The following is a 13,056-nucleotide window of genomic DNA, read 5'->3' as shown; positions in this document are numbered from 1 at the left end:
TCTTGGTGGCTGTCTTTGTCACAACCCATTTTCTTGGTGAAAACAATCTATTTCTTGGTAAAGACAACTTTTGATTATTTTGTGCTCTTTACTTTTTCGGTTCTTTATTTGCTTAGTTAGTTTGTTCTTAACTATGATACATGAACTGTATCTAATTGTTACAAACCTTTAGATGAATATTGGAGGAAACCAAAGGATTGGAAGCCATATCAAGAGTATAGGAAAGAAAAAGAAGAAATATACCGAAAACAATGGCGTAATTTTTACCAAAAAGAACAAGTGCAAGTCGAGAAGAAACTCGATCTCGACTCGGTGTTGAATAGATTCATGGAGGCTAGTGAGAAGAAGCATGGAAATACAAATGCAACTCTAAGGTGCCATTTGTTTTTTTGAAGCGAAAATTCTTGAAGTCTGCGGACCACCGTTGCAAGCCTCTGTAGCAGAAGAGGGGGACCAAACGGCTGCAACATGTAATAAAAAGTCGGTTTGTTTTTTAACCTCTGCAGATTGCTGCAATAAGTTAAAGTAAGGTGTAAAGAGGTTTGAAGCAGAGGGTGAAGTGCGGCGACACGCAGCACACGCGCAACAGTTTTTAAGTCAGAAGTCTTCTGAAAAACAAACAACTGTGAAGGGACAAGTGTTGCCCATATGCTACGTGGCGCATCAATAAGTGGTCACAAGTGTTTTTATTAGAAAAAAAAATAACACCTAAGAAATCAGCAACCATCAATTGTGAACATTGAGATTCAAGTTGGGCTATTAGCAAAGCTTATTCATCAACGTTTATCGGGCGCAAGTTCGAATAATATCAGTACAAACACAAAAGCTCAAGTATTAGCCATTACAACTAAAGATGGAGAAAAGTAAGAGCCTTTGGCGCTCATGGAGTCAACCAAAAAGTTGACCAACTGACAGCCCGAAGGAAGAAAAACAAAACATAAAATAAGTTATGTTCTGCTCCCACGACGTGACGAGATGCTCCCATGGCGTGGCAACTGGAAGATTTTTTAGAATTTTCTCCCGTAAACCATACCAGCCACCTCTTAGATATCCATATATTGTTTAACATAACCTAGTGGAGAAAGAGCACACAAATTTCATAGAGCAAGTGAAAGGACTTTCCATTAATATGCCATTTCTTGAAGGAATTGCAAAGATGCGTGAATACAAAAATTTCCTCAAAGATTTAATTAGCAACTGGAAGGAACTTGAAAAGGTAGCAAAAGTATTCCCAAATGATCAATGCTCAGCCGTTGTGAGAGAAGGTATTCCAATTAAGATGGAAGATCCAGAGCGTTTGACATTACCTTGTGAATTCGGCAATTAAACGAAAACGAATGCCTTGGCCGATTCGGGAACTAGTATAAATTTAATGCCTTATTCTTTATACAAAACGGTGTATTCACCAGAATTAAAGAAGACTATAATGGCTATTCACATGGCAGATCATTTAATCACATACCCTCATGGGTTTAATGAAGATTTTTTGGTTAAAGTTGGGAAATTTGTATTCCCGGTGGACTTTGTAGTTGTAGATATGAAGATGAGGAATTACCCATAATCTTGGGAAGACCTTTATTAAGCATTATGCATGCTTTCGTAGACATCCCTGATTCAAGACTCACTCTATGAATTGGAGACGAAGAAATAATATTTGGGTTCGAGGAAAATTAAATCAACTTAGAACCCGATAATGATGTGTTCTTTATGGAAGAAGTAGAGGAAGGTATGAATACGGCTGATGAAGTGGGTCAAGAAAAATGAAAAGAATATGAGCTTATGGAGTTATAAAATAAGAAGGAAGAAAAGTTACTAAGTTGGGAAAAGCCTTTACATGGAAGAGACGAACTAGAAGAAGTGGTGGAATGTACCAAACCTAGAGCGTCAATGCCTATGATTATTGACGTTTTTGCATTTACGAAACCTCAAGAGCAAGTTCAGGAGATAACTAAAGATGAAGCATGGGAGCGAGATAGCAATGATACTACACTTTGGAAAGAAGATAGGAATATGAAGGAACCTGAAAAGAACAAAGAGAAGAAATTTGGAGCAAGTATTGCAGTAAAGCGCAAGCACGAAGAGAATGCCAACCCAAGAAAGAAAGAAAAATTATAGAAGTCTTACAAATGAAAGGTAGCCACGTTCAAAAGGAAGGGACTAGATATGAAGGGATTTAGGGATATTAAAGTCCTACCCAAAGCAACGTAGAGAGGGAAGGAGTTCGACTCATGATTCCTACAAAAGAAGCGCTTCTGCGTGGCAACCCGTGTTTGGTTTGTATTTTCTTTTCATTATCTTTTGTTTACTTTTTGTTTTTACTTTTAATTATATCTAGGATATCTTATTTTCTTATGTCAATCCTAACTTTATTGATTTGTGGGGGATTGGTGAATTGGCATTTGAAAAAATTGAAATTTTGGGGAATTCTTGTTCCAACGGTGTGGAAGCTGTCCCAAAATCATGGAAACAAATTTTTGCCTATTTTTGCGTGTTTGGGACAAACCCTACGGCATGGTGATTCTATTGTCATGATGTGGAATTTTACAGATGGTAAGTTTTTATCAACCCTAAAAAGGTCAAATTATTTTTACTTCACCCATTTCTTGTTTCCCACACCATGCTTCATAATTATTAGCATAATTCATCAAATTAGACTCCGTTTTTCTCAAAATTTTGTGATTAATCTTCACCTAAGGTATTTGATCATCATTTTAATCCTCCTAATTTTGAAATTAGTCCTACAGATTGAGTTATATTTTTGCAAATTTTCATTATTCTTTGAAACATGATTATAAGATCTAAGGATTAGTGATGTAGAGGTCATTTAGGTCCATATTGTTATGTTAATTGTTCGATATAATAAATAGGTACAAAACCATTATGATTTGGATAAATTTTAGCTATTGTAAAAAAGTTAATTTTCGATCTGTTCATCAGCCACGACGTGGAAGAGCTGTTCCCACGCCATGGAAACTAGGCAATTTAGAAAAAAAATGCTTATTCTTTTTGAAATGTGTGGTATGATGTGTTTGTTTGTTTGTTTGTTTGTTTTGTAGAACATGAGACACCAGAAACACACTAGGAAGGAAGTTTTTCCCCGATTCAACCAAGCACACTCAATTAAGCCAGAATTCCATGAATGGTGTAAATGGACTTCCAATAACAATCCTGAGAGACTTGCACATTACAAATCTAGGTTTGATTTGTTGCATGATAGAGAGATTGTCGCACCTCCAACTATTGATTGGGATTGGATTGCAAGTGTGGGACTTGCTTCTCAATTAGAGCCTTATTTGAAAAGATTTTTTATAGGAATGGGTTTTACTTTTACTTGTGATGGTTAAAGGCGTTTATTTTAACTTCAAGAGACAATATACAAGGAGTTGTGTCTGGAGTTCTTTTCCACACTTTTGTTGATTTTTCAAAGAGATGTGAATGACAAGCAATACTTGACATTTAGACTTGGTGGGGAGAATCACAAATGCAGTTTAGTAGAGTTAGCTTGGAGACTTAATCTCTATGATCATTCAGATACTATTGCTCCAAACTTCACAATTTTTTCTGAACAATTCATATTTGGTGGGTGACAGGTTTTATGAGCTTGATCAATTTTGCCTTTGGAGTATTCTTACACCCGGTATTGTTTGCAACATTCCATATCATATAACACTCTTCCTTTATAAGAAATCTGCAAAATGAAGAGGGGGAGCACCAATTTATGGAGGGTATTTGGTTACATGGTTGGCCTGATCTTATGGTTTCATGGAGAACCTGTTTGCTAGGATGCTTACAAGAATAATGGGGCGTTTACTGTATCCCCATTCATTTCAGGATGCTAGGATTATTGTTAATATTTGAGGAGGGAAATACATGATACCATTGGATGACTCAATTCGAATGGTTGAGGAAGTTAGAGCACAAGAGCAATGGAAAATGCAAAAAAAAAAAGAGTATTGGGATGAGTCCTACCACAACATGGTCAATAAAAAGGTGAAATTCCAGTGGACCCATTCCAAAGTCGAGGTGGGATGTATTTGGATAATCTTTGTGGTGGAGTGAACTACTTGGGAAATTCTATGGATTTGTTGTTTTCACATTTAAAGATCAAGAGGCCGGTTAGCATGCCACAACAACTTCCATATATTCCAATATAGGAAGAGTTGTGGGCAGCTGGTGATGTTGGATCTTGCACTAGTGGGGCATGTGACGAGGAGGATGACTACTGAAATTTTATCCTTCTATTTTCAATTTTTATGTTTTACGTGTAGTTTGTATGTTTTAGACTATTTCTATTTTTGATTTGGTGTGTTTTGTTATGAATATGTAACCGAATGATATTGATGTTTTCCTGCTTTACACTAGGAATTTGGTTTATTTTTGGTTGTGCAGAAAATAGGTTAATTTTCAGGAGAAAAATCGTGAGAGAATTTTGAAGATTATAATTGAGAGCCACGACTTTTGATAAGTGTGGGATGCGGGTCGAGTTTGTAAGATATTTTTCACTATTTGATGAATCGAAGAGCTTATTCTGGGCCTTATGCAGATTTTACATGGGAGCATCACGTACACATTTTTAAAATTTTTCAGTTTTGATATGCTCGATTCCCACGGTGTGGATACCTTACAGCCACGTTGTGGCGTTTTACTTAATCACAATCAGAGGCATATTGTTGATTCCCACGTCATGGTGACTGCATTGATTGCTATTCCGGAATTGCTTACACTCGATGCCACGAGATGGTCGACACTTTCCTACCTCGTGAAAACAGATCGTTACGACGTTTTGCAATCTTTTTCACCACATTTCAGAAGTTGGTGTTCCTGGTTTTACTTTTCAGACACATTCAAGAGGAGCATAATCTAGTTTCTAGAAATTTTTGATATGTAAATGCTATTCCCACAACAATAAGATTCGATCTCGCCACTATTACCCATGGGGAGTTTGTTCCTTTTTCTTCCCTTTATTTACTTCTAACTGCTTTCTATAATTTTATGCCTACAATGAGGGCATTGTATGTAATAGGTGTGGGGTAGGGGGTCGAAAAAGGATTTCAAGCATTATAAAGTTTTTATTGAAAAATGCAAGTTATTTTTCAAAGTTTATCTATTTAATTCTGCATTTTGTGTCTAGTTATATATAATAAATAATTAACACTTTAGGAGTGGAACCAATTTGTGGCCTTTAAGACTCGATGAGTATTTCCCCCGGGGATATTTATATCTATGCACTTATTTGTAAGAGTTTGGATGGATGGGAAGAAAATCGTTACATGGGTTTCATCGAAAGTCATTGGTTCCATTAGTGGTCTAAGGAATTCCGAGTACCCTAATGAATTCCTAAAAAAGTCACGAAGTATAGTATAGTAGAAATACATTTAATATTTTTTGCTTGTTTATATGTGAAAGTTGAAATTTGAAGTTATGAGAAAAGATTAAAAAAAAGATATGAATTGAAAAAAAAAAAGTTCCACAAAAATATGAAGTTGTAATAAAGTGTAGTTATATTTTTAGGACAATTATAATACATAGTATTTTTCTTTTTAAAGTCATGTCACATGGAATTTGGCAATAACTTTTGAAATGAAAGGGGGTAAATAAAAGGGAATAGGTGGTAGGAATGCCAAAAATGAATGTTGTTCAAAGTAAGTGGGAAGTGTTTACGAGGATTGTGAGTATTTATGATTGGGAAGTACTTAGACACTAATACATACATTGGGGTAAGACGTAATTGGTGAGTTTGAATTGGATTGTTTTGTGTTATATTGGTGAGTTTGAATTATATTGTTTTAAGTTATATTTATGCATTATTTCAATACATTTTAGTTATATTTTGGTTAAATACAAAGATATTTGGTACTTATAAAAGCACAAATTCTATTTTGTAGCCAAAGAAGGACATTCTCATGAAAAGGGACTAAAACAGAGCAAAGCTGAAAACTTGTAGGAGGATGCTTTCATCAAGACAAAGAAGAGAATAATTATGCATAAAAGATGAAACCCACGGTGTGGCATCTCGTGACCCACGACATGGATTTTAGGACCTTCTCGACTGAACATTAATGAAGCTTTAGGAATACGCGTCTGGAATGATTTCCATGGTGTGGCCCTGGTGTGCAAGTTATAATTTGGAAAGTATAAATATCAGTTTTTGGGTCATATTTCGTAGTGCATGCATAGATAGTTGTTGTTTAATTCAACCAAAAGCAACTAAGAACCCTTGGAGACCTGATTTCGATTAGAGAACAAGAGTTATAGGTTTAAGTAAAGATTCATCATTAATCATCCGGTTTGCCAAGATTTACTATGTTTAACCTAGTTTATTTTATGATAATGAGTGTTTCTTCTGTAACCATGGGCTAATAACCATTTAATTTTGTTTAGATTAGATAAACCCTACTACTATGTGTTAATTTCTTCTTTTATGGATTATTCAAGTCGGTTTTAGCTTGTGTTTGGTATATCGCATCCTAGCATATTAAAATTTCTATTTTATTGCATTGCCCTCAAGTTTTGTGTTGTTAAGTGGCCATTGATTGCATGAACTTGTTTACCTAGTTTTTTATGATCATTAAATTTCTAGAGCTAGAGATTGACCATATCCTAGAATAGGTAGTAAAGTTAGTTTCTTAAATGTGTTAGAGAGTATTATTACATCATAATAAGTGCTTGATTGTTTATATTGATCATAAATAGATAGTTACTAGATCTATTCATTCATAGTCCAAATATATGTTAAACTCAATTTGGTGTACTTAACTCGCATGATCATTGGGGTTAACGTTCATAAATTGACAAACACTAATTAGTCTAATCATGATAACTAGTAATATCTTATTTGGTAACCAACATATATAATCTATTGCTTGAAATTAACCAGAGGAAAAGGGAGGATTCGAAGCTAAACGGAAGTATCTTTTAATTATTGATTAAAACTCATTTTCTAGTTGTTTGTTTTAGTTTAAAGTGTTTTTAGTAGATTGCTTTAATTATGTTTTTCTGAACTTAAAAAAATAGATACCCCCCCCCCTATCAAAGTTTAATCCTTTTAGTTTAATTATTAGTAGTGTTTTCTTAATTAAAATTTAGTTCCATGTGTTCGAATCTTACTTACTCTAATTTACTATTGCACGACTAGGTACACTGCCTATTGTCTTTTAGCGAAGTTGAGTAGATAAGATATAAATTTTACAACTTTGTTTTTTAACACATCAATTTACAATCCTCCAAAGTCCGGATATCAAAGCTGAAATTTTCTGCTTTTCAGCTACTTGTTTTTGTAATTTGTATTCTATAAATTTTTTAAAACATGCATATTTCATTCTTTGGAATTCATATTGACATAGTTTTTTCCAGCATGTATCTTAGAGTTTATACATGATTTTAGACTATAGTTTTGTTATTTTTGGTTTCATAATTAATGAATTACATTCCTCAGAAGTTGTTATATCAAATATGGAATTTTTCAAAGTTCAACCCACTAAGTAATGGACAAAAAATTCTAGTTTTCCTGGGTTTTCAATTTTTCCAGTTTTAGACCCACTTTACTAGGTTCCACCCTAACCACTTTAACATTTCTGGGTTTTCCGATTCTAGACCCACTTTACCCGGTTCAGGAACTGGAACCGATTCCTATATATTGGTCCGATTTCCAGTCCCATAAAATTCCTTTAATCGGTTTCTAGGTTTTTCATGTCTGGGTCCACACGGGTCGGCTTGGGACCCACTTTCATCCCTAAAGGGGATGGATTATGGATTACCTTGCAGTCACTTGGTAACACCTTTGTTAATTATAGTGACTTGAGTACTTTTCCATGGTTATGCTTCACTATTGATGTATATCGAAAGGAATATAAGAAGGTGGCTCATATCATGCCATATTCTTCCAAGTGGAATGCACATGAGCAAATGATGGTCGTAAAACCACCATTGATGGAAAAATATCAAGCTAGTTTGTTTCCCTAGGTTCCACTTAGCCGACATAGAAATGTATTTTTATTCAAGTAGGAATGAAAATAACCAAACATCATGTTATTATCCTACATTTTATTTAAATGATAAAATAATGTTTTCTCGTAATGAACTATTATTCAACTTCAATATTTTTAAAACCATGTTTACAGTTAATACACTAAAAAGGTACAATATCATCAAGGTTACGTGTTTGTGTGTGTGTACACACACACACACATATACATATATATATATATATATATATATATATATATATATATATATATATATAAACTTTATGGGAAAAATATAAGTCCATTAAACATTTAAATCATTGAAGTATTTTCCACCAAATCAACATCATAGTAACGATAAAATAGGATGGGTAAACTTTAAATTAAGTTGAAGGAATTGTCAATCAATGTAACTCGCCCTATAATGTTGTACTTAGTAAACATGCAACTTCAATCATGTCCATTGAAGACACGAATGCTCTCATATCATCAAACATGGTAATCAATACATGTGACATACATTTAACCACTGATTATCTCAATTCTCATGTCCTTAGCCTCCGATGTACGCAATTGTATCTCTAATGTAAAAAAGATGCCTTGAAAATGTTTAAAGTTGGAAATGAAGTCCTAAAATAGTGTTATGAAACATGTGGAATTGTCTAGCGTCTAAGCTTTCGACTTCAGATTGTAAAGATGGTGGTGGCAGAAATAATAATACTGATCCTTGTGATTCCACGTCGTTTAAAACAATGACTATTAAATGAAATTTATCCAATTTTTTTAAGTCGAGCAACTAATTGTGACTCGTTGTTGACAATGACATTGCTTCATTTCATCAACATGTTAGAAAATCAGGGTTAAGAGTTCTTGGATTACTAAGAGTCGTGAATTACACTTTCAGACTAAATCACTCCAATGGTACACTTGAAATCTCTAATCAGATAAAACTTAGTATGAGATCAAGAACAAAGAATGATGAATGTTATCTCTTGTATGTACCATATTCAAATGACCAAAAACCCAGCATAACTCCCTGTCCGAAAACTATAAATAAACTATCATATTCGTAGTTACAAACTGCCATATAACCATCAGTTAAATTGGTTCCATGTCACGGTCAACATCAGAATCAAAATTATCAGGTCGATCCCAGCCAGGGGCTCTGCCCCTTGGACCTCGCCAAGGGTTGCCACCCCTTGGACCCGCTACCAGTGGTGATGCCCCCGAACCACCATTGTTTAGAGGCTTCGCCCCAAAATAACAGTATACTTTGAATCAAGACAAACTCAAACAAGTGTGCACTCCGCAACATCCTTACTTATTTAATATTTATCAATATCACGTTGGTTAACAATCTAATCTCTTTACACTTAAATGAAATTAGTAATACAAAGCACCAACAAACCTACCGCATTTAAGTGTAGTCTTGATTAACTTAAAGTAAAAACATAACAAACAACATACTGATGCATAAATGAAATGTCGCGACGATTGAATTTCACATTAGTATATTACTTATTCCAAATAGATGAATATCATGGTGTCAGTAAGGATTGAACACTTTCTATTCTTAGTGAATACATAAAGATAATATTCACGGCAATTTACATTCTCATAAGTTCTAATTTGACATTATATTTTACTCGCATGATTCTTATCCTTTAATAAGCATATCAAAGCTAAGTCTCAAACTTCTTGAAGTGACTAAACTTCATGCTTATATAGGTAGTCCTTTGATTCTTGCATATACAAATGCAATTTTTCAAAAGAACTATTAAGAAATAAAATTTCAACCTCCTTTACTTGTAGTTCTAAACACACACCTTGGCATGATGTTAATAACATGTTTCAATATTTGAATACGAAGCTTTTCACATTGAGTTCCTCATATAACATTACATTATATGGGAGATGGATATCTTAATATGAATGATTTTAAGTGGATTTTAAACCCATCCCCACAGCCACCTTGTGCACAAGATCTCTAGCTAACCCTTTAGTTAGAAGCTTGACTAAATTAAATTGAGTTATCACAAACTCATGAATCATGCTATTTCTAACACCTATGTGTCTAGACTTACCATTATACACCTGACTATAAATCTTAACCAAGGTAGAAACACTATCACACATGATAGAAATGGTAAATATAAGTTTAGGCCATAATGGAGTTTCATATATCAAATTCCTTAGCCACTCAACTTCTTTACCAGTAGTAGCCCATGCCACAAATTCAGACTACATGGTTGAGTTAGTAATACAAGTATGTTTCTTGGATGCCCAAGAAATGGCACCTGCTCCAAGAAGGAATACCCAACCACTTGTAAAAGAGTGATCATCTAAATTAGTAATATAGATGGCATCTAAATAACCTTTTATGACAGAAGGAAATACAATGCATTTCAAACCATAATCCATGGTCCATTTCAAGAACTTGAGTACTCTATTTAAAGCATGCCAATGATGTGAACTAGGATTGCTAGTATACCTACTAAGCTTTCCTACAACATATGTTATATCTGGCCTAGCGCTAATCATGACATACATAAGACATCCAATAGCTCTTGAGTATTCACATTAAGACATTGGAGATCCCGTATTACATAGAAGCTTAATATTACGATCTATAGGAGTCCTAAGTGGAGAATGATTTTCAAAGTTAAACTTTTTTAATATCTTCTTAATAAAATAAGATTGAGTAATTGAAATTCCATTGTTTCCCTATTTAATTATTATACCAAGAATCACCTCAGCCTCCTCCACGTCTTTCGTATCAAAACTAAATGATAAAAATATCTTGGTTTTATCAAGTTGACCTATATATGGACAAAAAATCAACACCTCATCCATATATATATATATATATATATATATATATATATATATATATATATATATATATATATATATATATAATATATATATATATATATATATATATATATATTTATATATATATATATATATATATATATATATATATATATATATATATATATACAAATTATAACTCCTTTACCAGAAGTATCGAATTTTCTATATACACACTTGTTAGCTTGGTTTAATCCAAAACCATTAGACAACACCACATCATCAAACTTTTAATGCCATAGTTTTGGTGCTTGTTTGAGAACGTTTTATTTTTTTCAACTTGCACACCTTGTTTTCATTTCCATGCATCACAAACCCTTCAGGTTTTTTTTATGGAAATCTCCTCATCCAATTCACCACTCAATAATGTTGTTTTCACATCCATTTGGTGAATTATAAGATTGTGTATAGCTGCAATAGCTTAAGCAATATAATAGTGTGAATCCTAGCAAAAGGAGCATACGGATCAAATAATTCAATACCTTCTTTTTGCCTTAAGCCTTGGATAACCAATCTGGCTTTGTACTTATATATGGTGCCATCCACTTTCATCTTTATTTTGAGGATTCATTTACATCCTAATGTTTAGCATCTAGGAGGAAAATAAGCCAATAACCAAGTATCATTATTCATGATAGAGTCAATCTCATCCTAGATTACTTCTTTCCAGAAAGCAACACCCCTAGCAGCCATTTCTTCACCAATATTCTTTGGGTCTTCCTCAATAATAAAACAATAATGATGTTAAGACACAGTTTCATCCCATGTTCCTTCAACTAAATAAAGTTGATAACTAGATCCAAAAGATTTAGCTTTTTCTAGCTCTAGTGTTTTTCCTTGGTTCAAATGGTACATGTACAAAACTTGTACCACCAGAAACATCTTTATGTTGAGTTATGTTAATGGTGGAAGATGATTGAACCATGTCCCTTGGTCTAGCTATAGATGTAAATTTTTCTTCATCAATGATAGTATCTCTTGATTCTATACCAGTGTTCACAGACACAAAGTAATTAGATTCTATAACATAGAATCAATCTCATCCTAGATTGCTTCTTTCCAGAAAGCAAAACCCCTAGAAGCCATTTCTTCACCAATATTATTTGGGTCTTCCTCAATAATAAAACATTATTGATGTTAATACACAGTCTCATCCCATGTTCCTTCAACTAAATAAAGTTGATAACTAGATCCAAAAGATTTAGCTTTTCTAGCTCTAGTGTTTTTCCTTGGTTCAGATGGTACATGTACAAAACTTCTACCACCAGAAACATCTTTAGCTTGAGTTGTGTTCTTGGTGGAAGATTATTGAACCATGTCCCTTGGTCTAGCTATAGATGTAAATTTCTCTTCATCAAAGATAGTATCTCTTGATTATATAACAGTGTTCACAGACACAAAGCCATTAGATTCTATAACATAGAATCTATATGCTTTGGAATGCTCATCATGCCCAATGAAGGTACAATCTATACCTTTCTCACCCAAGGTTTTCCTTTTGGGTTCAGTTATCCTTACGACTATTCTACAACCCTAAAATTTAAGATCACTCAAATTTGGTACATTTTTATACCAAATTTGGTACATTTTTATACCAAATCTCTATTAAAGATATAACAGGCAGTTATCATAGCCTCACGCCAACATAGCCTCACCCTAAAATCCCTCACTCAGACAACAATAGGATAACATGGAATTAACCATTTCCTTTAATGTCTTATTCTTCCTTTCAGCCACACCATGAAATAAACTGAATCATAATACTCACCACCTCTGTCAGTACGCAAACCTTTTATCAAATCATTTTTATTTAGCTCTACTTGTTTCTATAAATTTTGAATTTATCAAGAGCTCCATCTTTTAAATAACAAATAGACATAACAATATCAATATGGATCATCAATAAAAGTAATGACATGCTTTTTATCTCCTAGAGAAGATGTTGCATGAAAATCACATAAATCACTATTGATATGTTCCAACACTTTTCTCTCTCTGTTAACATCCTTAAAAGGTTAACTTGTGATCTTAGTTAACATGCAAGTTTTATGTTTTTCATTATACATGTCAAAAGCAGGTATAAAACTCATTCTAGACATATATTTTAATCTTTTATAATGAACATGTCTTGGTCTAACATGCAATAAATCAGGTTTATTTAAGTTATTGCTAGTACTAGGTAAGTCATACAAACAGAATTATCATAAGAAGGATAATT

At 33.5% G+C, this 13,056-nt stretch overlaps 1 protein-coding gene across 1 annotated transcript; it reads left to right on the top strand.

Moving 5' to 3' along the window:
* Positions 1-1,129: 1,129 nt before the first annotated feature.
* On the top strand, positions 1,130-1,561 carry LOC145122454 (uncharacterized). Its single transcript, XM_079058058.1, has 2 exons — positions 1,130-1,319; positions 1,410-1,561. Exons 1-2 carry the CDS (start codon positions 1,130-1,132, stop codon positions 1,559-1,561), a joined length of 342 nt encoding a protein of 113 aa, XP_078914184.1.
* The last annotated feature ends 11,495 nt before the right edge of the window (positions 1,562-13,056 follow it).

Source organism: Lactuca virosa, chromosome 6 (genome assembly GCF_052849685.1).
Source record: "Lactuca virosa cultivar CGN04683 chromosome 6, Lactuca_virosa_CGN04683_v6, whole genome shotgun sequence".
NCBI lineage: Eukaryota > Viridiplantae > Streptophyta > Magnoliopsida > Asterales > Asteraceae > Lactuca > Lactuca virosa.
Note: the sequence above shows the minus strand (reverse complement) of the source record. Positions and strands in the feature narration are given on the sequence as shown.

What these genes read in the sequence shown, in the direction of transcription:
- LOC145122454 (XM_079058058.1), top strand. Translation starts at nt 1,130, where the DNA reads ATGCCATTTCTTGAAGGAATTGCAAAGATGCGTGAATACAAAAATTTC. An exon ending in GACATTACCTTGTGAATTCG is followed by an intron (nt 1,320 to 1,409) that starts GCAATTAAACGA and finishes TGTATTCACCAG; the next exon opens with AATTAAAGAAGACTATAATG.